The 26,915-nt window shown below is 38.1% G+C and overlaps 2 protein-coding genes across 13 annotated transcripts in view; one reads left to right on the forward strand and one right to left on the reverse strand.

Annotated features, from left to right (window-relative positions):
• Positions 1 to 3,158: 3,158 nt before the first annotated feature.
• On the reverse strand, positions 3,159 to 24,287 carry LOC138331474 (vacuolar protein sorting-associated protein 33A-like). Of its 2 annotated transcripts, XM_069279125.1 has the most exons (17): positions 24,135 to 24,287; positions 22,069 to 22,134; positions 19,734 to 19,861; positions 19,182 to 19,266; positions 18,760 to 18,864; positions 18,070 to 18,186; positions 12,491 to 12,665; positions 11,413 to 11,609; positions 11,064 to 11,154; positions 10,680 to 10,754; positions 10,178 to 10,257; positions 8,228 to 8,314; positions 7,586 to 7,717; positions 6,941 to 7,109; positions 6,290 to 6,412; positions 5,112 to 5,247; positions 3,159 to 4,220 (listed from the first exon to the last, which is right to left on the reverse strand). In XM_069279125.1, exons 1-16 carry the CDS (start codon positions 24,240 to 24,242, stop codon positions 5,135 to 5,137), a joined length of 1,851 nt encoding a protein of 616 aa, XP_069135226.1. In that variant the 5' UTR covers positions 24,243 to 24,287; the 3' UTR covers positions 3,159 to 4,220; positions 5,112 to 5,134. The 2 variants fall into 2 exon arrangements, with proteins under 2 accessions (XP_069135226.1, XP_069135227.1); XM_069279126.1 differs by lacking the exon at positions 5,112 to 5,247.
• Positions 24,288 to 24,525: 238 nt separating this feature from the next.
• LOC138331476 (small G protein signaling modulator 1-like) overlaps positions 24,526 to 26,915 on the forward strand; it is a 72,196-nt gene continuing 69,806 nt past the window's right edge. For 5 of the 11 annotated variants that reach the window (XM_069279133.1, XM_069279129.1, XM_069279135.1 and 2 more), the window contains exons 1-2: positions 24,527 to 24,905; positions 24,994 to 25,037. In XM_069279133.1, coding sequence (XP_069135234.1) covers positions 24,893 to 24,905; positions 24,994 to 25,037 — 57 coding nt within the window. In that variant the 5' untranslated portion in view covers positions 24,527 to 24,892. Of the gene's footprint in view, positions 24,906 to 24,993; positions 25,038 to 26,915 lie in introns of all 11 variants that reach the window. The other 6 variants (XM_069279128.1, XM_069279134.1, XM_069279127.1 and 3 more) reach the window with 5 other exon arrangements.

Consider the following 26,915-nt stretch of genomic DNA (forward strand, 5'->3'; position numbering starts at 1 on the left):
TATATGCATGGGTAGAAGGAGCAGAAAAAAATGCTCCAATTTCTCGAAAACAAACATAAGGGCTGTTCCAGCAAAACATATATGGTAGGGGGGGAAGGCACTTTGAAATTAGGAGACCCACCGATAGAAGTGATTTTCAATTTTGTTGACTCCCACACATATATATTTTTTTGTGAACAAGACCATGGCATAGAAGGGATTTAATTTTTTGTTTTGCTCCGACATCTTTTTGGAATTACACATTTTGATTTCTAACATTTAACAAGAGACCTATGACAAAATCGTACTGTATATGGTGCAGTGAACTATTGTTTGATTTGCTGTATCTATTGCTAATTTGTATAAAGGTATAATCTTCCTAGAACCAGCAGAAAATCTATTAAAGATACCGAAGTGTTCCATAAACGTAATGCAAGAGTAGACATCTGAGCTTGTGAACTGACATGTTTTCCTCGACATAATACCAGTGAATTTAAATAAAGACCTGTTGTTGACAAAAGTATTTTGCCAAAACTAATCTGTTGTTTCTCTGTACTATTGCCTAGTTTGATTGAATATAATATGTTTTAGATAAATATTCTGTGAATATTATATCAAAACATCCATAAAATAAAATAATTGTTTTTTATTGAAGATGATCAATGCTTTAATATTGTCAGAAATTAATATTTTTCTCAATATTTATTTTTATAGTCAGGATGACTGACACGAAAATTATAAAACACAAATTTTTGCATTTTATATCAAAAAGTTAGAACTGCTTCAGATTATGATAGACCCAACCACAGAAGTGATTTCATTGAAACGCCACCCTGGCACAGAAGTGATATTATTTGGAACCTACCATGGCACATACTATTTTTTAAAGTGCCTTCCCTGGGTGCCATATATGTTTTGCTGGAACAGCCCTAAGTCAAAAACTGACTTAAGTCACAATTGTTCATATAAGTTTCATAAGGAGAAAAACTTAAGTTTTGACTCAAGTCTTATCTTTTGTTTCGAGAAATTGAAGCCAGAGGTTTGTCGTCCGTCCGTCCGTCCGTCGTCCGTCCGTCCGTCCGTCCGTCCGTCAACATTTCCTTTAAATCGCTACTAGTCATAGAGTTCTGCATGGATTGTAACCAAATTTGGCCACAAACATCCTTGGGGGAGGGGGAACAGAACTTGTATAAATTTTGGCACTGACCCCCCGGGGGCAGGAGGGGCGGGGCCCAATAGGGGAAATAGAGGTAAATCCTATAAAACGCTACTTGTCCTAGAGTTCTGCATGGATTGTAACCAAATTTGGCCACAAACATCCTTGGGGGAGGGGGAACAGAACTTGTATAAATTTTGGCACTGACCCCCCGGGGGCAGGAGGGGCGGGGCCCAATAGGGGAAATAGAGGTAAATCCTATAAATCGCTACTTGTCCTAGAGTTCTGCATGGATTGTAACCAAATTTGGCCACAAACATCCATGGGGGAGGGGGAACAGAACTTGTATAAATTTTGGCTCTGATCCCCCAGGGCAGGAGGGGTGGGGCCCAATAGGGGAAATAGAGGTAAATCCTTTAAATCGCTACTAGTCATAGAGTTCTGAATGGAATGTAACCAAATTTGGCCACAAACATCCATGGGGGAAGGGGAACAGAACTTGTATAAATTTTGGCTCTGACCTCCAGGGGGGCAGGAGGGGCGGGGCCCAATAGGGGAAATAGAGGTAAATCCTATAAATCGCTACTTGTCCTAGAGTTCTGAATGGAATGTAACCAAATTTGCCCACAAACATCCTTGGGGGAAGGGGAACAGAACTTGTATAAATTTTGGCTCTGGTCCCCCAGGGCAGGAGGGGCGGGGCCCAATAGGGGAAATAGAGGTAAATCCTTTAAATCACTACTAGTCATAGAGTTCTGAATGGAATGTAACCAAATTTGGCCACAAACATCCCTTGGGGAAGGGGAACAGAACTTGTATAAATTTTGGCTCTGGTCCCCCGGGGCAGGAGGGGCGGGGCCCAATAGGGGAAATTGAGGTAAATCCTTTAAATCGCTACTTGTCATAGAGTTCTACATGAAATGTAACCAAATTTGGCCACAAACATCCTTGGGGGAAGGGGAACAGAACTTGTATAAATTTTGGCTCTGGTCCCCCGGGGGCAGGAGGGGCGGGGCCCAATAGGGGAAATAGAGGTAAATCCTTTAAATCGCTACTAGTCATAGAGTTCTATATGAAATGTAACCAAATTTGGCCACAAACATCCTTGGGGGAAGGGGAACAGAACTTGTATAAATTTTGGCTCTGGTCCCCCGGGGGCAGGAGGGTCTGGGCCCAATAGGGGAAATAGAGGTAAATCCTTTTAATCGCTACTAGTCATAGAGTTTTGCATGGAATGTAACCAAATTTGGCCAGTATCCTTGGGAGAATAAGAACTGAGTTTGTATAAATTTTGGCTCTGGTCCTAGGAGGCAGGAGGGGCGGGGCCCAATAGGGGAAATAGAGGTAAATCCTTTAAATCGCTACTAGTCATAGAGTTCTGCATGGATTGTAACCAAACTTGGCCACAAACATCCTTGGGGGAGGGGGAACAGAAATTGTATAAATTTTGGCTCTGGTCCCCCGGGGGCAGGAGGGGCGGGGCCCAATAGGGGAAATAGAGGTAAATCCTTTAAATCGCTTCTAGTCATAGAGTTCTACATGAAATGTAACCAAATTTGGCCACAAACATCCTTGGGGGAAGGGGAACAGAACTTGTATAAATTTTGGCTCTGGTCCCCCGGGGGCAGGACGGTTGGGGCCCAAGAGGGGAAATAGAGGTAAATCCTATAAATCGCTACTTGTCCTAGAGTTTTGCTTGGATTGTGACCAAATTTTGTGGGGGAAGGGGAACAGAATTTGTATAAATTTTGGCTCTGACCCCCTGGGGGCAGGAGGGGTGGGGCCCAATAGGGGATTTATAGGTTAATATAAAAATTCCTTCAGAAAAGAAACAATGAACCTGTATTCAGAACATTACTTGGCATTTCAAACCAGGTGAGCGATACAGGCCCTCTGGGCCTCTTGTTAGAAATTTACATGAGGTTTATAAATTGAGCTAGCTAGTGTGCAATTTGAATATTTAATTTCAAACTTAATTCTCCTTCCACTTCTATGGTTGTTATATGAAATATAAATCAAACACTTTGCAAGTTATAAGATAATCAATTTATTATTATGACAGTTTATGCTTTATACATATCAATGTCAAGACATTAACAACCATCAGATAATATATATATTATCCTGGATAGTTAAAAATGGACCATGGTCAATCATACAGAACCTCCCTATTCTGTGACAATGATCCAGAATTGGTCCCCAGGACCTTATAATGAAAATTGTCTTATCTCCCTAACAACACATGTACAGATTCATTAACGATTATATATATTATCCAACGTTGTATAATCTTAGGGAACTACCAGATGGATCTTTTAGACTTCTATAAATAATTTATTGCACTTACAACATTGCTAATTACACCACACTAATCAGCAAATCAATTAGCACAAGATGTTCATTTATTGATTTTATGTTAAATAAAATGGACACCTTTTTCTCATCATTATTTCTTGCTATACATTCATTCTCCACACAACAAGCACTCCATCATATATGCTACCACATTCTCTTAAAATCAAACAAAAGTTCATTTATAGTAACTGTCTTAAATGTTTCTTATCATTTGTTGAACATTAAGCTTCATTCGCTGGCAAGGACAAATATATTTTTTATGTATTTTGTAAATAAATTGACCTAGGTGTGATGGCAGAACACATAATGTTAACTGTTCTGCCAGATTATGAAAAAGTTCTAGGGGACACTGTCTCTGACCTATATTGTCCATGAGAACAGACTCCTGTTCTGCAGCTGGCCAACTTTCTGGTGGATTCTTATGATAACTTGACACAAATCCGTTCAGAAAAGATTACTTTTCACTGCTACAAGTCTCTTTTCAAGCTCCTGCACTATGCTCAACAAGGACAAACTATTTCATTCAGATGTTATCATCGACGCACAAATCCCATCTGAATGGATTCATTTTCAACATCATGTTTCTTTTCACGCTCCAGTGCTATCGTAGATATCACTAACACGTTTCAGAAAGGATTCATTTTCACTGCTGTGAGTTTCTCTGATATAGAATTTAGAAATGCCGACCCGTTGATTACTTTTGTAGTGCAAATCAAGTAGTCTGTCCCTCCTGTAGAATAGAATAGGTATCATGATATTAGATTGTATAACATTATTGGTATCATGTTGAAACAAACTCAAGAAACAGATCTATGTGTCTAATACCAGGATATGTATGGTGTTATTTTGGTTCACACCACAGTGTTTTGACAATTTAAGATTATAACAAAAGTTCTAGCATACATGTACCAGTAAAATTACCTACTACTATACATATTACAAGTAAAGTAAAAAAATCAATCATTTTTATAAACTTCTTACACAATTGTACTTTCTTAAAGATGCTCCACCGCTGACAAATCATATTTTTTCACTCTCATAAACAGGAACAGACAATTTAGTATTTTTCTTCGGTTACAAAAGTTACTTGCGTTACACCATTACCACCATTGAAAAGTTTGAGCTTCTAATTTTACTTTAAGTTAAAAATATGGTAAATAATTAATTGCATCCCGAAAAAATTCTGTGTCACTATATTCTATATTGAATGAAGTACTTATTACGCATGCACGAAAGGCAAAATAAATTATCTTATATAAATTTTTTTTGTTAATTAGACTTATATATACACGATTAAACATCAATTATTGTTTAAATGATGAATATCATTTATGCTGTGTCGGCGGTGGTGCATCTTTAAAATTTTTATTGATTTCCCTATTTCATATTCAAAACAAGGAGAAATAGTCTATAGCATTGGTATGTAATTTTTGACATTAAAAGAATTAACATAAAAGAAAAACATGAAGACAAATTAGTTAAAAAACGCTACAAAGCTTCAGTACGGGAAAGTGTTTAACTAATCATGTTAGGGCTTTCCACATAGTTAAGTTAGTAGTGTAATGAACAATATGTATGGATAGAAAGACAGATTTCAGAGATCTTATTAACTGTACAGTACGGAAAGCTAAAACGTCCAGAATCTCAGTTGGAGAAGGCATCGATAAGTCGGACAGGCTTGGAGTGTTCTATCACACTGTCCATGAGTTTTCGGCTGTGTAGGACTCGCGTCGAGGCCACAATGTAGTCGGTACCACCTGTAATGGACACGCTCACAACATGGATGATGACATTTCACTGTCAATGTCATTGAGTGCACCGATTGGAAGTCTGGGTTTCTGAGTGTGTGACAGGATCCATGGCAGTAGGGATATCAGCAAGACAAATATAGGAGGAAGGTGCTACAGGTAGGATAAGGTGTATTGAGCAGATATATTGATATGTATAGAAAGGTGGTACATGGGTGTCGAGGCATGGAAGGAATTAGACAGAAGGTGGACAGTAGTAATGGAACAGGAGACAATATATTGACAGAGAGACAGAAGAGGGGGTATTAAGATGGGATATGCTTAAATGAAACAGGACATAGGTAATGCTAATTGAAACAGATGGAACTTTGACATTGAGGAAGAAGAGGGCCTGAGTATTAAAATGAGGATGGATCATGCATGTTGAGATGATGAATGAAAATGGTAATATTTGAAATGGATAATGGATAACAATATGTATATATAATGTAACAGGAGATTGAAAATGGATATGTAAAGACACAAAATAGCACTACAAAAAGAGGTATAAAATTCAGCATGCAAAATACTAACAATTATTATAGAAACAAAAAATTTACATGGATTGTGACGTTAGTATGATAAGGAAAATGCAGTCAAAATGATTTTTCAAAATAACAGAAAGAAAGAAAACGGTTTAAATTGAAATGTTAATCAAGAAATCTTGAATGTTAATTAGCATGCATGTATGTAAGCCTAAGAACCAGATAATCATTGGTTAATAAAGCTTGAAAGTTAATTAGCATGCATCCATGCGAATATACCAGGCATATAGGTCTAAGAACTGGATAATCATTTGTTAACATGCTTTTATGCAACTAAAGACAGGTTCCCAAATTTGAAAAAGAAAACTTTCATGGTTTCATATTGAAATCCTATTTTCAATAATTAATGAATTAAAAAACTTTATGAATGGTGACTTCTTTCATTTATTAAGTAGTATGGAAACCTATTCTTAGTTTGGACAGAATTGACTATTTGAAGCATTTGTTATAAACTAAGACTCATTTACCATCATCTTGCTGTGCCAGGAATCGTAGCGCTGCTATCTCCGCGTATGTAACACCTCCCAGGAAGAAGACTAGCGTAACCTTTTGTTCTCCAGTACTGGAATGGGTAGATCCTATGGAGCTCCCTGGGTAAATACAAAATTGTAAGTCACAGTAATCCTTAATAAAAATTTCATTGAAATTTCTGTTAGACATAAGCATCCTCACATTCATATGAAATCTAAAGGGGACGGGATGGGACATAAAGGGATGGGACAAGACTGATGGAGGAATGAGACGGGCAAAGATAACATACTGTATATAACATGAAATATTTGTCAATGTGTGTATCTATTTTCGTGTTTTAGAGCTTTCAAAGCATTTCGTGTGTAGAATTTCGTGGGTGGCCTATGAAATAGTACTTCTATTGTAATGTTTAAAACAAACTTTGTTGTTTTTCATACTTGTGTCCTACAGCACCTACTAAAACCATCAAAGTTTCTATACAAAGAATATTAATAGTATAAGATCCCACCATTTCATGGGAGATAATAATCTCAGGTGTTTTGAGAATAATTGCCAATGATACATTATAGAACCAGGTTTTGCTGAAAAACTGCAAAAACTAATAAATGGTCAAACATGGTTTTGTTGATAATGAGGTAAATTCTTACTTCGTTTGCGAAGAGCGACAGGAATTTGTTGAATCTCTTCCACTGTGGGACCAGGTAATAAGTTCAGAACTTCTGTGATGCTCCGCCAGCCAGGCCGTGCATAATACTGCACTAGTCTCACACTTAAGGGTGCAAATCCACTGTATACATACGCTATGTCGTGGGGGTTCTGAAAAATTAACACAAATATATTGTATACATAGGCTATGTCTTGGGGAGTTCTAAAAAAGCAGAGCCATTGTATACATAAATTGTATGATTCCACTAGATTCTACCTTAGGTATCTACTCACAGAAAGGTTTACCATGTTCAGGGTTAGGGTTAGCAATGAATCACTTTTCAACCAGCTAATTAACAGCAATTTTTTCAATTGTCTAAACCGACTTTCTAATGTTAATTTTATGTCATGTGAACAAATTTGTTTGATGTGTGCATTGAAAATTTGACAATATATTTTGTATACATGGTCAGAATTACTTCTTTGTCCCATAATTACTATTTCGTTCGTAAGAAAGCTGTGTTATTTGAAATGTACTTTTGATATTACTTCTTTGTCCCATCAACTGTACCATGTTAACAGTGTTATATATGCTATCATAGTGAAAAGAAATCAGAAGCCGAATATGAAGCCGAATATTAACTTACTTGTTCGTTTACATCGTCTACTATCAATCTCATGGATTTCCTTATAGCTGGGTATGTTCTGTTACCATGGGGACGGAGTAGTCCGGCTTTCTCTATATTCATTAGTGTAACCATATGTTCATATCCATATGTCTGAAATACAACAACTCAATAAGTCAAAAGTCAATAATGCTTCTAACACATAATATACTATCATTCAAAATTTATCTGCATTTTTAAAATTTCAAGGTGGGTTCATTAATTTGCAGAACCCTGGACAGTTAGAAGCTAACCACCTGTATACCAATACAATATAGTACACCAGCGTCACCCAGGTTGACCTGAAGCCCCCAAAAGGGTTAATGCAATAAATCCAATTTATACTTTTATTATCATTTTTTTTATACTTTTATTATTATTATTTTGCAAGTGTAAAATTTTGTGATTTACTGTTTGCAACTGATTCGCAATACTTTATTTTGCGAATCACACGTTCTAGCCTTTGAAATTGTTCTCTTTATGATATGATGAGATGTGTAGCACCATGATTTTTGAGGTTTTAAATTTCCCCAATTAGGATTAATCCGTGAATTAAATGAATTAAAACATCTGCGAATATAAGCAACTATACAGTATATATAGACAAGACTAACAAAATATTACCTGTATGATTTCCCGTTTGTAGTGGTCCAGGACTTTTGGTTTGAGGCCGTTATTACAGTAAGATTGTATACACACTAATCGTAAAACCTGTAACAGAGTTGTACGGTATTACAGTAGGATTGTATACACACTAATCGTAAAACCTGTAACAGAGTTGTACAGTGTTACAGTAAGATTGTATACACACTAATTGTAAAACCTGTAACAGAGTTGTAAAGTATTACAGTAAGATTGTATACACACTAATTGTAAAACCTGTAACAGAGTTGTACAGTATTATGTATACACACTAATCGTAAAACCTGTAACAGAGTTGTACGGTATTACAGTAGGATTGTATACACACTAATCGTAAAACCTGTAACAGAGTTGTACAGTATTACAGTAGGATTGTATACACACTAATCATAAAACCTGTAACAGAGTTGTACAGTATTACAGTAGGATTGTAAACACACTAATCGTAAAACCTGTAACAGAGTTGTACAGTGTTACAGTAAGATTGTATACACACTAATCATAAAACCTGTAACAGAGTTGTACAGTATTACAGTAGGATTGTAAACACACTAATTGTAAAACCTATAACAGAGTTGTACAGTATAACAGTAAGATTGTATACACACTAATCATAAAACCTATAACAGAGTTGTACAGTATTACAGTAAGATTGTATACACACTAATCGTAAAACCTGTAACAGAGTTGTACAGTATTACAGTAGGATTGTATACACACTAATCGTAAAACCTGTAACAGAGTTGTACAGTATTACAGTAGGATTGTATACACCCTAATCGTAAAACCTGTAACAGAGTTGTACAGTATTATGTATACACACTAATCGTAAAACCTGTAACAGAGTTGTACAGTATTATGTATACACACTAATCGTAAAACCTGTAACAGAGTTGTACGGTATTACAGTAGGATTGTATACACACTAATCGTAAAACCTGTAACAGAGTTGTATGTTATCACAGTAGGATTGTATACACACTAATCGTAAAACCTGTAACAGAGTTGTACAGTATTACAGTAAGATTGTATACACACTAATCGTAAAACCTGTAACAGAGTTGTACAGTATTACAGTAAGATTGTATACACACTAATCGTAAAACCTGTAACAGAGTTGTACAGTATTACACTAATCGTAAAACCTGTAACGGAGTTGTCAAATACACAACTGAAGAACGACTGAAGACAGGGAGTCACACATGATGCATTAGAAGGTTAAATACATGTACTATTCACATTATTATCTGCACTTGCATTTTGAAAACAATTTCAATTCTATCAAAATTACATTTCAATAATAAACTGATATAGGATTGAACAACAGGTGATGTCTGTGTAAGTTCTCTCCTTTAGGTCAACTCCTTACACTGGTAACGCATCCAATTCTTGTTCTTTGATTTTGCAATATATTTCTGAACAACTAGGTTCTCAGAGCCTAAAGCTATGAGTATGTGTTAGTTGACTCAGCTTACACTCCTAAAAATCTAAGCCTGTAATGTATTACCCCAAATTGCCCAGCAGACCTTATTGATATAGATAAATCTAAGCCTGTAATGTATTACCCCAAATTGCCCAGCAGACCTTATTGATATAGATAAATCTAAGCCTGTAATGTATTACCCCAAATTGCCCAGAAGACCATATTGATATAGATGAATCTAAGCCTGTAATGTATTACCCCAAATTGCCCAGCAGACCTTATTGATATAGATAAATCTAAGCCTGTAATGTATTACCCCAAATTGCCCAGCAGACCATATTGATATAGATAAATCTAAGCCTGTAATGTAATACCCCAAATTGTTCAGCAGACCTTATTGATATAAATAAATCTAAGCCTGTAATGTATTACCCCAAATTGTTCAGCAGACCTTATTGATATAGATAAATCTAAGCCTGTAATGTATTACCCCAAATTGTCCAACATACCTTATTGATAGTCTCCTGTCTGCCCATACAATCCTCTATGTAAGGATGGATCTTATCCGTCTCCATACCATTTATAAATTCTGTGAATGAAAACAAGAATATACATTTACTCATGTTGCTTATCTTAAATACAGTATGCTATATTTGAAGAACATCTTGATGGCTGAATATCCCAACATATTACCATAAAACCCCGCAACCTATGGGCCATAAATTTGAATCTCATGTGGGGCAGTTGCCAGGTACTGACCACTGGTTAGTGGTTTTTCTCCAGGTACTCTGGCTTCCATCCACCTCATAAACCTGACATGTCCTTAAATAGCCCTGACTGTTGATAGGATGTTTAACTCAGTCAAGTCAAACGAATAACAGGAAGGTCTGAAGCCACTTGTATAACACATTTCAGAGATAAAATTATCTCACACAATGTATTGTCTATGGAAAATATCAGACAATCTTTGTCAAGAAGTTTTATACAATCAAACAGTTAATTTTTACTGACCTTGTTGACAACGTAATGAGTCCATGAATTCATCTGTATCTGTTGCCTCTTTTACCAGCTCAGCAATGGAAGTATCTGTAGCAGTGAAACATTACAAGTAATCTATGTTATCAACATGAAATATGAAGGGGGGTGTGGGGGGGGGGGGGCATGAAAGTGGGGTTAAGTGATACCAGTGTCCATCACTTCCATCTTTTATGCTAAGGTCATCCCTGGACACCACCTCTGGGTAGGGTGGATGTTTTCATAGGGGTTAAGGTGTGTTACCAGATTCAGTGCTAGCATTAAACACTTTATGGTTATTTTGAAATGTATATTAAATATTTGCCAACTTGGTCAAGTACAATTTCATATAATTTTGGCATGTCTCTGAGGCAGACTTACGAGTAGACAGTGAGGCCCGGACTTGCTGTAGATGGGGAAGCTTGGACACAAACTGTTTCATTTCACTTACAGTTTTTGCACTGTGTCGTTCCTAATAATGAAAATTAAAAAGATCAATTCACATCACATTTCTAACAGAGTACATGGTCATTTTTTAACTGAAAGTGAATTTTTCTGGAAAGTACATCCAGAATGTAGGTACTAGATGTATAAAGACCTTTACATTTATGATTTAATTTGCTTCATCATCAGAGCACCATATTTGAGGACATCATTTTACACTTAATTTATCTAATAAAATAAAGCACTGCCAATCATCAGAGTCATGTAGGTACAGTATGATACTTACATCAAATTCTGCAGTGATAACTTTGGCCTTTTTACTAACAATGGACCCAACAGCATTGAAGTTTTTGTCACGTAGATCTGCATATAGTTCGTCGAGTGAATTGAGAATGACCTTTTTAGGCTCGGACGAGACTCCCTGGGGATCATCCTGTTGTTGGGAGCTGGTTTGGAACTTCTCTGGGGGAAGCTTTACACTGGCTAATAGAAAGAACAGAATATTATCCATATCACTAAAATCCATGAAAGTCCAGAGTTTGTTTGCAATTTCTTTGGGGGAAGCTTTACTCTGGGTAATAGAAGGAAAAAAACATCATTGATATCATTGAAAAGAAAAGTGAAACAACTTTTCCAATGAGGATAGACTTTTAAAATATGTATCTCAAATAATATTCCAATTAACCTATATGATCTATTACCACATGTCCTTCACCTCTGGGTCATGATTTTGAATCCAATGTTGGGTAATTGCTAGGTACTGATTTTTCTCCGGGTACTCTGGTTTTCTTCCACCTCGTAAACCTGACACATACTTAAGTGACCCTGGCCATTAAAAGGATGCTAAACTTATCAAACCTTTATTAATAGGATAGTAAACCTAACAATGTTTTACTTATAAAGTGCATGGTTGGTCATACAGTGACCTTAGGCATGGGCAATCAAACCCATCAGCCACATAAAGTCTAGTTTAGAATGGGACTATAATAGAATCTTTTACACCCTTCCGGGTGAGACAGGAGAATTTCAACCCAAGCGGTAAGATTCTTCAGTTGTTAAACACAAGGCTTTGCTGCGTGTTTGAAAGCTTAAAAATCTTATCCCGAAGAGTTGAGATTTCCTGTCTCACCTCTAAGTGGGGGAATGATTCTTTTCCTCTTACCCTGTGCACCATTTTTTTTCTCGCATGCAAAGTTCTTGTTTAGCTTGTTTTTACCCTAGGGTGAGATAGAAAAATCTCACTCTGGTTAAATTGCAGGTATCGCTGTCTGAGGTAAGAGAAATCTTGATCACTGTCACTACCATTTCTCTTCCCTAATACCATTTCTTGAAAATGTAGAATTCAGATGAGGAGAAATACTCACTGTTATTGATACCAAAAATCTCATCTATAAGACCTTCGTAGGTCAGCTGTGACAGGAGTGGGGTCAGCAGATCTACGTTACGGTCGAGAATTAGTAGGTTATCAATTTGTGGTGTTATCTGAGGTTCACGGCCACCAAGCTCTCTCCTCATACGCAACATCATGTCCACAATGTGCTGAAACAAAATAGGTAATATGAATCTATAAAGAATAGATAATATTTGTTTGTTGTAAAAGAAACTGTAAAACAATAAGCTTATAGTACCCCGGGTAACAACAATTTAGCTTGTTATTTGTTAGGATGATGACTTTTTGGAACATTAACAGCAAGAATTCCTGCTTCAATATTACAGGATTTTATGGTAAACTATAAAATAATCTTATGTTCCTATGCTACCAAGTGATTGTGGATGAACAGCATGAGGCTTGTTGTGTGCTAACCAGTTAAGTATTTTAGAACTATGTTCGAATAGTATGAAGTTTCAGTGGATTTTTCTTTTTTCCTGAATATTGATGATGTCATATACAATGTATATGTCAAACCATGTTAACAATGCTCCCCGTTCTTATTAGACAGATTTAATTTACTGGTACAGAAGGAGATAAGAAGTCGGGAAGAAGAAAGAAGACAGACCAAAGCAGTGGAACTAGGTGTTCAGGGGGCCTGGACAAGGTGGGACACAGAACCACGTGTTCTATCCTGGACAGAAATCTGGAAGTACCCGCAGTTCCAACTGTATTTTCTCCTCCGATCTGTGTATGATGTGCTACCAACACCAGCAAATCTCCATAGATGGGACCTTGTGGAAACACCAGACTGCCCTCTGTGTGGACAGAGAGGAACTCTCCAGCACATACTCACCTCCTGTCAGGTGGCCTTATCACAGGGGAGATATACGTGGCGCCACAACCAAGTCCTTAGGGAGCGCTGGCTGATGTTTTGGAGAAAGAACGGAAGAGCGGCAGGTCAAGTCAACCAAGGTCTAAGCATACACAGATTAGGTTTGTGAGGGAAGGTGAAACAAGGACATCCAGATCTGAGAGGTCATCCGGAATTATCGGCCAGGCAGGAGACTGGAGGCTAGAGGTAGATCTCAATCAGAGATTAACTTTTCCGGATATTGTTCCCACCAACCTCAGACCGGATATGGTTCTATGGTCACTAGGAACAAAGAAAGTCATCATTATCGAACTAACAGTCCCATGGGAGGAAAGGTGCAGTGAAGCACATGAAAGGAAGAGGGCGAAGTACGAGGCACTGCTGACGGAATGCAGGGAGCAGGGCTGGCATACATGGAACTACCCTGTTGAGGTTGGATGTAGAGGCTTCCCCGCACAGTCTGTGTGGAGAATGCTATCTGCATTAGGGTTGTCGGGCAGGATCAGAAGGACAGCAGTGCAGAGGATGGCTAGGGCAGCAGAACGATCTTCATGCTGGGTGTGGATGAAGAAGGACACCAGTAGCTGGACACCCACCACCGACGCGCAGTGACTGATCATCACTGTGGACCCCCCATCCTGAGAGTGTACCGAGTAAGGGGTCGAAACACGCAATGAGGGATGGCCTCGGCTGAGGACGTCGGCGGTGCTGCAGCATACCATCACAGCTGTATTTAGGTAATTTTATCTGGGCAACCAGTGGCGGCTAGGAAAGACTAGCTGACAACCAAGAACAGTTTGGTGACATTTGGAAAGACAGATGGCGTCCAGGGAAGACTGGAATTTTTGGGTGTGAAGGGTTGGCAGCCCGACACACAGTTCCTGTGAGGGAACACCACAGCAAGCTACAACACAGAATGAAGAACAACACCCCCAGGGTCTTCCGAGAGGGGGGGAGGATGAAAGACCCAGCAACGTGGGATACAACGGCAACGACTCGGCTTGTACAACGGACATTGACAGGAACAACGGCAGAAACAAAGTGTCACTGTGGGAAAGTGTGTAAGAACCTGAAGGGGTTAAAGATTCACCAAGCGAAAACCAAATGTAGACCTGTGATGCGGAAAGAGGAACGCACAGTTAACACTGATGAGACGGAGGAGGACTTCAGCCAGGAAGAACACCACAGTGCTGAGGACCTCCTACCCACTGAAGTGGATCAGGACTATGTTGAGGCGGAGACTGGTAGTCAGAACCCAATTCATGCTTACCAGGAAGAAGATGAAAACACCAGGAAGGAGGCAGTACAGTGGCCATCTTCAGAAGATAAACGGTGGGAAGCATTTGATAATGACCTTGATAAGATCTTACAGAGGACATTGGTAGGCGATGTACACAGGAAGATAACATCACTGTCAACATTAGTGTACGCAGTGGGACTTGAGCGCTTTGGAACAAAGCAAGGTGGTAGCAGGAAGGATGAACATGTAACACCCAACAGGCGCCAAAAAGAGATACTAAGCCTTCGAACGGAAATCAGGACTATCACCAAACAATTTAAGACAGCAAACGAGGAGGAGAAGATTGGGATGAGTGAGTTAAGGGCTATTCTGAGAGAGAAGAGAAACAGCCTCCAAAGAGCGGAGAGAATACGGAAAGCCAGGAAGGAGAGGGGGAAAAAGAGGGCTAAGTTTATAGCAAACCCGTATAGACTAACCAAATCAACACTGGAAGGGTCTAAGTCAGGGTTGCTGAAGAGTTCTAGAGAGGAGGTAGAGAGACATCTATCAGAGACACATGGAGATGAACAGCAGGGGAGACAACTAGGCCCATGTGAAAGGATAGAGGCAGTGCCAGAACCAGGGATACCATTGGACGGCAAGGAACCATCATGGAAGGAGGTCCAAGAAATTGTCAAGAAAGCCAGATCTGGATCAGCACCCGGGCCCAATGGAATCCCGTACAAGGTCTACAAGAACTGTCAGAAGATTTTGAGGCATCTATGGAAGTTACTCAAAGTCATTTGGAGGAAGGGAAAAATACCTTCTTGCTGGCAAAAGGCTGAGGGCTGCTTCGTACCAAAGGAAGACAACTCAGAGGGCATCAATCAGTTCCGTACCATCTCATTACTAAATGTAGAAGGGAAGATATTCTTCTCGGTTCTAGCAAGGAGGCTGACAACATACATGACAGAGAACCAGTATATTGATGCATCGGTACAGAAGGGAGGAATTCCTGGATTCTCAGGGTGCGTAGAACATACCAGCATTATAACGCAACTAATCCGGGAAGCCAAGGTCAACAAGAAAGACCTCACTGTGATATGGTTGGATCTAGCAAACGCATATGGAACCATCCCTCATATGCTTATACAGGAGGCCTTGGAACACTACCATATCCCAGAGCACTTCAGAAGACTGATTAAAAGCTACTTCAGCGGAATACATCTGCGCTTTACAACCAAGACATTTACAACATCGTGGCAGGAACTGCAGAAGGGCATTGTAACAGGGTGTACCATCTCGGTTATCCTCTTTGTAATGGGTATGAACATGATCATCCGAGCAGGAGAAAGGGAGACAAGAGGCCCAAAGACATCCAGTAACATCAGGCAGCCGCCAAACAGAGGCTTTATGGATGATCTGACCATCACTACAGATACCCATGTTCAGGCAAGATGGATACTGACGGCCCTAGAGGAAACAGCAACTTGGGCAAGAATGACCTTCAAGCCAAGGAAGTCAAGATCTCTTATTATAAAGAAGGGAAGAATAACCAGGCAATTCCAACTAAAGATCCAAGGGGAGGAGATACCAACAATAATCGGAAACCCCATCAAATGCCTAGGAAAATGGTTTGATGAATCACTAGGGGACAAAGGCAACATCAGGAGAATAGAACAACAGGTCCAAGAAGGGATGAGACGTATAGACAAAACAGGTCTCCCAGGGAAGTTCAAAGCCTGGATGTACCAGCACGGTCTCTTGCCACGCCTAGCCTGGCCCCTCATGCTATATGAGATATCAACTTCAACGGTGGAGAAGATGGAGCGAATTATCAATCGGCACCTAAGGAGGTGGTTGGGAGTCCCTCCAAGCTTTACTGCAGTAGGTTTATACAGCAGAACGGCAAAACTCCAACTTCCTCTCTCTTCATTAGTTGAAGAATTCAAGACAGGTAAGGCAAGACTCATCATGACCTTAAAAGAGTCGAAGGATGACAAGGTGCGGCTAGCAGGTGTAGAAGTACGCACTGGCAGAAAATGGTCAGCATCCAAGGCAGTCGATGAAGCAGAGAGCCGGTTGCGACACAAAGATATTGTGGGAACAACCGCAGTAGGAAGGCAGGGCCTAGGGACATCAAAACACACTCTCTGGAAGAAAGCTGATGTCACAGAGAGGCGATCATTGGTACAGAAGGAGATAAGAAGTCGGGAAGAAGAAAGAAGACAGACCAAAGCAGTGGAACTAGGTGTTCAGGGGACTGGGCAAGGTGGGACACAGAACCACGTGTTCTATCCTGGACAGAAATCTGGAAGTACCCGCAGTTCCAACTGTATTTTCTCCTCCGATCTGTGTATGATGTGCTACCAACACCAGCAAATCTCCATAGATGGGACCTTGTGGAAACACCAGACTGCCCTCTGTGTGGACAGAGAGGAACTCTCCAGCACATACTCACCTCCTGTCAGGTGGCCTTATCACAGGGGAGATATACGTGGCGCCACAACCAAGTCCTTAGGGAGCTGGCTGATGTTTTGGAGAAAGAACGGAAGAGCGGCAGGTCAAGTCAACCAAGGTCTAAGCATACACAGATTAGGTTTGTGAGGGAAGGTGAAACAAGGACATCCAGATCTGAGAGGTCATCCGGAATTATCGGCCAGGCAGGAGACTGGAGGCTAGAGGTAGATCTCAATCAGAGATTAACTTTTCCGGATATTGTTCCCACCAACCTCAGACCGGATATGGTTCTATGGTCACCAGGAACAAAGAAAGTCATCATTATCGAACTAACAGTCCCATGGGAGGAAAGGTGCAGTGAAGCACATGAAAGGAAGAGGGCGAAGTACGAGGCACTGCTGACGGAATGCAGGGAGCAGGGCTGGCATACATGGAACTACCCTGTTGAGGTTGGATGTAGAGGCTTCCCCGCACAGTCTGTGTGGAGAATGCTATCTGCATTAGGGTTGTCGGGCAGGATCAGAAGGACAGCAGTGCAGAGGATGGCTAGGGCAGCAGAACGATCTTCATGCTGGGTGTGGATGAAGAAGGACACCAGTAGCTGGACACCCACCACCGACGCGCAGTGACTGATCATCACTGTGGACCCCCCATCCTGAGAGTGTACCGAGTAAGGGGTCGAAACACGCAATGAGGGATGGCCTCGGCTGAGGACGTCGGCGGTGCTGCAGCATACCATCACAGCTGTATTTAGGTAACTGTATTTGACCTAATAAGTGCCCCTCCCCTTTTTGAGGCCTCATTTTTAGAATCTAGCTGGCATAGGACCAAAACTATCAAAACTGTATCGGTTTACAATAACTTTGTCTTATTAAGCACCTTTTCATTTTTTTTTCCATTTGTTTTAAAAAAATGCCCTGGGTACTTATTGGGTTGAATACGGTATGTCTTTTCTGTAGCAACCATGCGGTAACCCTTTGAGATATTAGAGAATAGCCAATAAGATCACAGTATTACCTACCTTAGCACAGTCACCCTTGCCACAGATATTAGGAATGATACCATATAAGGCTTGTAAGGTCATCAGAGACTGGGCAGCGTAGTGCATGGATGTGAAGTCATTCTCCAAGTAACATTCCTGAGGATACAGAATGCTGGTATTTTATTGGCAGTAAATAATTTCTGTATTATGACAACAGATTAGGTTAGCTGATAAAAAGAATCATAACTTCATTAATTTCTATGATACACTAGTAAGTAACAAACTTCTATTTGTCAAAAACCAAGAAAGTCATATATATCAGTCTTAAATACTAACTGAAATTTACGTGTAAAATCTTAACAAGATCAATTCAAAATGCAAATGCTTATATATTCAAGAAAGCTTCTGATAGCCATTTTGTGTTCAAACAAATCTAAATAAGGATAGGGAAATTTAAATATGATGGATCATAGCCAAAGGGATATGAAACTAGAAACATCCATTGCATTTGAATAAGTTCTTTATGAGAAATAGCATTAACAAATTTTTTTTGTAAGTGGGTGGGGGGTGGGGGGGGGGGAAATGGAAGGAAGGATGGACCACAGGTGAAAGATATTTCAAATAGCCCAGCTATATCAAATAACCTTGGATTACCTTGAATGACCTTGGACTAAAATATAACCTTGACATTATGTATCTTCATTCATGTTTTGTTCCAGCTATACTTACCCTGAATGAAGATTCCATCTCCATAGAGAGGAGGTCAGAATCAAAAGGAATGAGAGAGAGTTGGAATTCTTCAAAGTTAGTTATAGTCCCATAAACTCCCATCTCCTGCAGAATAAGGTTAAAAGTTACAAACAAATTCATTTATCACAATGTCGAAAATTTGTAAAGTTTAAAAATACAAACAGCGGCATGTTTCAGTGAGATAGCACCATAAAAGGGAAAACGTTCCACTATTATAAATAATTTTACATACAGTTTGAACATGATTTCAAATGTTACTCAAATAATCGTATAACTACCTTGAATATGAACATTTGATCACAAAGTTATGCATTCACGAAAATATTTTGAAAATGACAATGACGAAAGCTATTGTATACACCTAAATAAAGTGGTTTACAGTAAATAGACATATTTTTCACCTTGAGTTTCTTGTCACACAGCAAACTTCTTCTGGGAACAAAGATGATGTGATAATCTTTCCTGAATCCTCCTTTCTGTTCTTCTCTATAATAAACAAATAAAAGAAAAAATACAGAAGTGTATCTTGATGAAATTTAGAAGCGCACAAAAATGATGAAAATTATAAATAATAGTTTGAATACATGTTAATTCATTGGGACCATGAATCACTTTAATGTACTTGAAATAAATTTTGTTTTACACATTGACCCATGAAAAACCATAATGAACTCTACTAGCCTTTGAATTAGAATAGTTCAAATTTGTCTTCAGGGGTTGATGAGTTAAATATTAGCAGTCTAGAAATATATAACATGTGAATTTATTGATTCAAAAACTTGTTTTCAACATATTTCATAACTTTTATTATTTTCCATTATTTTATACATGTGTATTGATGAAATTAATTTAGATGATTACAAGGTTTGGACCTTCAACTTACAACTGTAAAAAATAATCTTGATATAATATTTCTGTAGCATCAATACCCTTAATCTTATGTGAACACTTACTGTAGAAGATTTTGTGCAATCTGTTCCATGAGGTTAAGTTTTGGTCGTGTGACAAAAATGATGTTCTGTACGTTGGATGGAGGGAGGCCGGATGACCGGAGGGGGAACATCTTTTCCACTTCATGTTCCTACAAATCAAAAGCCAGAATTATTTACAAGGAGTTAATGCTAAATAGAATCAAACACCAAGCAGTTTTATTCAAAATTCACTAGCAGTTCGTTATTTTCAGTGCAGATAATAAATACCCATCCCCTTAAAATCCACCATTTCTTTCTATGGTAGGGTAAGAGGTGCTGATTGTCAGTAGAATACTGTAAATTTTTAAGGGTGTAAAAGAATTTTGTGTGGCAGCAACAGAATCTGAATTCTACATTGCTAAAAATATGCATCTAATTGCTTATCTATTTCTTTTTTCAAGTAACAAAGATTTTTGTACGAATGTCTCACTTGAGATGTGTGATAAACAATACTATTTAAGTTTTAAAAAGGACAGTGTGATAATTTAATATTTCAAACAAATTGATAAGTATCACAATAAAAGTGAGTAATATGTCACTACTGTCAGCATATTATAGCATTTTCACCTGATCATATATCTTCCATTATTTCATCTTATTAATACTTCATCATTCAAGCTATGCCATATATCAATACTTCATCAAGCTATGCCATATATCAATACTTCATCAAGCTATGCCATATATCAATACTTCATCAAGCTATGCCATATATCAATACTTCATCAAGCTATGCAATATCAGTACTTCATCAAGCTATGCCATATATCAGTACTTCATCAAGCTATGCCATATATCAGTACTTCATCAAGCTATGCCATATATCAATACTTCATCAAGCAATGCCATATATCAATACTTCATCAAGCATTGCCATATATCAATACTTCATCAAGCAATGCCATATATCAATACTTCATCAAGCTATGCCATATATCAGTACTTCATCAAGCAATGCCATATATCAATACTTCATCAAGCAATGCCATATATCAATACTTCATCAAGCAATGCCATATATCAATACTTCATCAAGCATTGCCATATATCAATACTTCATCAAGCAATGCCATTTATTACATGACTGGTGCTTTTGTTGTATTTTGATTGGCCAATACGTTATTCAGAAGTATTCATCAACTGCGATATCAACCCCGAAATCGGCGGCAAAAAGCATGTGAGGTTACTGGACTCAGTCCAGATACCTCTCGCGAGTCCAGTAACCTGTGTCAAAAATAGATCGAGGAAAACTCCCTTGAAATATGACGTCATAATCACTTTTGACGTCAAGTCGTACCCAAATATAGCGTAACAGGAGTTTCCCTCATTCAATGACGTCGGGATAATCTATTGTGACGTCAATATTATAGTCGGCAACATATATGGCGGAAGGCAGCAAGTTTACTGCGATCAACGGTGACAACTGCAAACTTCAATTTATGGAAAACGTTCAAGAATGCCAGACGGGCTGCAGTTGATACAATATTCCTATTCTACCAGTCTAAACCGTTAGCAAGAAGCATTTGGATATTTACCATATACTACATGTAATTACTTTTCTAAACAGAAAGTTTGCAAATATCATCTTGTTTTTTGTAGTTTTAAAAGTCTTTTTGAAGAGCCGCTTAATATCATGTAAGTGTCATATAATAAAACAGTTATCAACCTATTTTCAGGTGGATACGGTGAGTTATCAACCCTCGAAAATGATATAACCCTCGGCCTCCGGCCTCGGCATATATCACTTACTCGGGTTGATAACTCACCGTATCCACCTGAAAATAGGTCGATAATTGTATAATATCAATACTTCATCAAGCTATGCCATATATCAGTACTTCATCAAGCTATGCCATATATCAGTACTTCATCAAGCTATGCCATATATCAATACTTCATCAAGCAATGCCATATATCAATACTTCATCAAGCTATGCCATATATCAGTACTTCATCAAGCTATGCCATGTATCAATGCTTCATCAAACAATGCCATATATCAATACTTCATCAAGCTATGCCATATATCAGTACTTCATCAAGCTATGCCATATATCAATACTTCATCAAGCAATGCCATATATCAATACTTCATCAAGCATTGCCATATATCAATACTTCATCAAGCAATGCCATATATCAATACTTCATCAAGCTATGCCATATATCAGTACTTCATCAAGCTATGCCATATATCAATACTTCATCAAGCTATGCCATATATCAATACTTCATCAAGCTATGCCATATATCAATACTTCATCAAACAATGCCATATATAAATACTTCAAGTCCCTTGAACATAACTTATAATTACCTTTAAGAGGGAGTATTCCGCTATCAGACCAAAAGCACCTGTCAACGCATCATCCCATACTAAGGCCTGGAAATAGAACAAGAAACTTACCACATTATTTATAATTGTAAATAACTTTTATTATCTTGAATGTTATGGCTAACCTTCTATGATTTACACAAAATAATTGGATGAAGGATTTCAAAGAATGTGCTATCTTATCAAGAGATGGCTCCATGCAGTCCTCATGATCAGGTCAATTAGCCAGACCAATCTTTGAACAGATGTAAATGATTAATATTGATTAATTGATATAAATTATAGAACTTTATGACTCGTAGAAAATGTTGGTAGATGACAGACAGAAGATGAATGCTGTGCATGGCATATGGAATATTGGGTTAAAGGGACATTTTTATTTTCAAGAAAGCACCTATCCAATATTGTAAAATTCTAAGGTTCAAGTCTGTCTAAGTTGCATTACATTTCTACTCTTCTGTAATATCTGACATTTAATTAACTTAAGTTAATGTACATAGATATACTGTAACAAAGCATACACATGTACCCATGCAGCCATTCATAACCCAAGCTTGGAATCGCCTGCTTTGGTAATATAATGCAACAGTAACAAAGCTTAATTACACTTCAAACAAGGCAAACTTTCCAATTTTGTAACAGGAGAAGAGAAAAGACCAGGGTTCTAACACTGGAACTCATATCACTGGCTGGGATACATGCAAGAATAATCAAAATATAATTACCATAAGAAATATATGCATTTGATTTTTAACCCATAATCTAATCTCAGTACATTAATACATTTATATTAATATAAGATCCCGGTAGTCCCAGCAGCTTTTAATAAACACAGTGGATGGATTATATTTCTTTGTAGTATTTAGAACTTAAGCAGTGCTCTCTAATGAGTCTCATCAGCCTTCATTTATTTTTTATTCCTTATTATAATAAGAATAGTGAGCAGCAATTAATTAAGATATGTCCTTATTTCCTCCTAACGAGAAAGAAGAGAACAATAAGGAGGGAGAGGACAAGGATGGAAAGGATGAGGAGGGAGAGAAATAGGACATGGAGGGGAAAAGAGGAGCTAGGACAAGGAAGAAGAGAGAGATGGATAAGAAGAGAGATAACAATGAGGAGGAGGGAGAGGAGGATGAGAGAGACAGAGAGGAGGAGAGATAGGAGGGAGAGTAGAAGGAGAGATAGGAGGACGGAAAGGATGATAAAAAGGAGGAGGGAGAGGAGGAAGAGGAGGCGGAGCAATAGGAGGAGGGAGAGGAGGAGGAGGAGAGATAGGAGGGAGAGGAGGGTGAGAGATAGAAGGATGGAAAGGATGATAAAAAGGAGGAGGGAGAGGAGGAAGAGGAGGCGGAGCAATAGGAGGAGGGAGAGGAGGAGGAGGAGAGATAGGAGGGAGAGGAGGGTGAGAGATAGAAGGACGGAAAGGATGATAAAAAGGAGGAGGGAGAGGAAGAAGAGGAGATAGGAGGGGGAGAGGAGAAAACAATAAGGGAGATGATGTGTAGGGAGAGGAGGATAAAAAGGAGGGAGAGAAAGACAAGAAGTAGGAGAGTACGAGGAGATAAAGGACTAGGAGGAGGAGGAAGAGAATGAGGAAGAAAAGGAGAGAGAGGAGGGAGACTGTCAGGATGATGAGGAGAAATGAATGATGGAGGGATCGAGGAAAGGAGGATGGACAGTGAAAGGATAAAGAGGAAAGGCCCAGGAAGGGAGAGGAGAGAGTGAAGACGAGGAGGATTTCTATGAAGGAGGAGATGGAGAGGAGTAGGAAAACAATGTTCATTTATTTTGTTAGAGACAATAATTATATAGAAAGACATTCATGTGTAGTGCAGGAATGCATCTAAATAAACGATATAGTTGATGCTTCTGGTCTATAGAACATTTATATGCATATCATACAGGATATCAAAATTATACTGTTACATTTGTACTTGATGCAGTAATCAGTGGTAATGTGAGTAAGAACCACCCCCAAAGTAACACATGTTTTATTTTACATAGATCCAAATATTTCGCGACAAGAGGATATATCGATATCATACCTTTGTTCCCGAACATTTATCGAGTGATTCAAGGAGCTCTCTCCTGTAGAAGTCACGCAGAAGACTAAGATTTATCTTTCCATTCGACAGGTGAGCGGCTGCAGACATTTTAACCGGAAGTCATAAAGGGAGCAGTCATTCATGTTTGATTATTTCTGGTGAATCATCCAAAATCCAAACAATTCATATTTTTCTCAAAATAAAGATAATTAATGTTCTTTGAAATATATATTTTAAAGAATATATATTTAACGCATAACTAACATCATCATAAGAAAATAAATGTAAAATTGAAAGTGAAATTACAAAATAAAATAATGCATGATCCCTACGAAGAATTAGTAAACAGTTTGTTAATATTTTAGGCGTTAAATCGGTAATCTGAGAAGTAAATAATATATCAGCGACACAAAAAGTGTCAAAAAGATATTCTGAACACGTTGACACCGCGCACGTGTCTATTTACTAATGTAAACAATTACCGTGATCACTTCCGCACAAGGATATCAAAAGCTGTCAAAAGGTCAATCACGAAATAGTGCGCTCACATCGTGACAATATGGTCATCGAATAAGACCTGTGTATTTACTGATATTTACGTTTGGAATATGCAAGGATCTCGACAATGATTCATATTCGCAATTACTTGTTAAAACATGGAAGTTGTTATTAGCAAAAAATCTTAATTTCCTGATACGGCGGATAGATCCTCGTTGGCGGTTGTTAGGTCGAGTTGCTGAAGCAGGGAGGCTGGCAAGATGATGGCCAACGGTGAGGTTATGAAAATCATTGACAGTCGATTTAGATAGCAAATATTTATCTAAAATGTCAACTTACAAAGGTTTATGTTCAATTTCAGAAATAGAAAACCGGCAGAAGCTTCTGCGAGCTGTTAAAAAGGAGGTAATGTATTATTTTTGTCATTTTCATTTCTGATTATGAGAGATGGAAAAAAATCAATATTATTATGTGAAGTAAATGGGTAGCCATAGATGTATGTGTGTGCATTCATTGGTGTTCGAATAATTAATCACAATGACCACGCGACTGGTAGTAGGAAGGATTTCACTATATATGGGCAAAAAGTCATTCAGTGTCAATACACTGTATTCATAATTTATATAATAAAAACATGTATTGTATTCAGTTAAGCGATATATTACATAGTTAAATGAATTATTAAAGTAGATCTATTTTGATATTTGTAGTGACATGTTATCAAGACATTGTCATTAACACCGGGTATATATCGACTTATACTGTACCATTAAGTGGCAAAAATCAGATTTGATCATAAAAAATAATAATAATAATAATCACAACAAGCATGATAGTGGTCCTAAGAATATAAAATATTACTTTAGGATCACATATTCTAGCTGTAGTAGAACTCACAGGAACTTGGACCTTTACATGTATTAAAGGCCCATTACCTTTCCGGAGCAAAATATAAAGGTTTCTTAAAAAACCATTAATAACATCAGAAAATGCGTACCGATGACCTAAAATAAGGTTACGACACCAAACATATGCAAGATTTCCTGCGTAATATATGAAAACAATGGAGAGTCAATTCGCTGTTTTGCCGTCTGGCGCAGTGATAGTCAACTACCGCCCGGTATTTAGGACGACGGCGGGAAACATAATACGACCCGCGTTATGAAAATAAACCTTTCATTTATTTTAATCAAATCGTTCAGAAGGTGATGATAAATATAGTATTAACGGTAAATTAATAATTTTTGCGGCTATACAAAATTATCGATCTTGTTTTACATTCCCATTTTAAAAATTTTAAGCCGTTTCGGAACGGTAGTGGGCCTTTAACTATTAAAACTATATACATAAATATATATGTATAATATACATTGTAATTGTATAGCAAAAAAACCAACATAACTATAGTTATATTATATGACATTTGAGGGTATGATGGTTTTTTTTTCTTTTTGCAAATTTTATTGAGAAATATGAAAAACCATTGTTAAATGATTTTATGAATTTATAGGTCTGCTATCCTTACGAAGCGTCTTTTAATTCGTAATATGGGAATGCAAAGGAGATTGATCATTTTTAGAGTCGCAAAAGTTCTTAGGTTTAAACCCTAATAGTCTACACTTTTTATGTAACATTCTGAACATTTTGAAATGTTGACTAAGTAAATGTTGATTTTCATAACACGGGTCATCTTATGTTTCTCACTGTTATCCTAGTTACTGCACTTATTATCATTGCTCCTGCAGACAGCAATGCAGCAAAATGAGTCTTCACTACGTACATAATTGTAGATTGATCAGGGAATCTTGTAATTATTTGGTGTTGTAACCTTATCTTATGCAGCAGGCCATTAATATAAATTCTTGTATGGTATTGTTTTCAAGAAACTTTCGAGTTTTTTAAGGTTGTAAACTTTAATGACAGATATATAGCAGTTATACGCTAGAGGGAATTTCCCTTTAGCTCAGTCGGTAGATCGGCAAACCAGTAAGATTTGGGTTGCGGGTTAGAGTCAGGCACACTACTCTCTCCCTGTTACATTTGGTGCTGTATAGACCACTCCAATGATGTGCATTAAGCTATAGGAGATTTAGAGGCAAAAATTCCTTGGAGAGAGAACTTGGATTGGTTTGTGTTCGGGGGCAAACATATTTGGAAGGGGGAGTCGTATAGCTAGTTTTAATTGTACATAGTGATACAGTCACGTTCTAGCTTCATATTTTAAGAGAATTTCCCTTTAAAGTGTAGTTCAGTCAGTAGAGTGCCAACCGTCAAGTCCGGGGT

The sequence above is a fragment of the Argopecten irradians genome, chromosome 9 (assembly GCF_041381155.1).
Source record: "Argopecten irradians isolate NY chromosome 9, Ai_NY, whole genome shotgun sequence".
NCBI classification, from domain to species: Eukaryota; Metazoa; Mollusca; class Bivalvia; order Pectinida; family Pectinidae; genus Argopecten; species Argopecten irradians.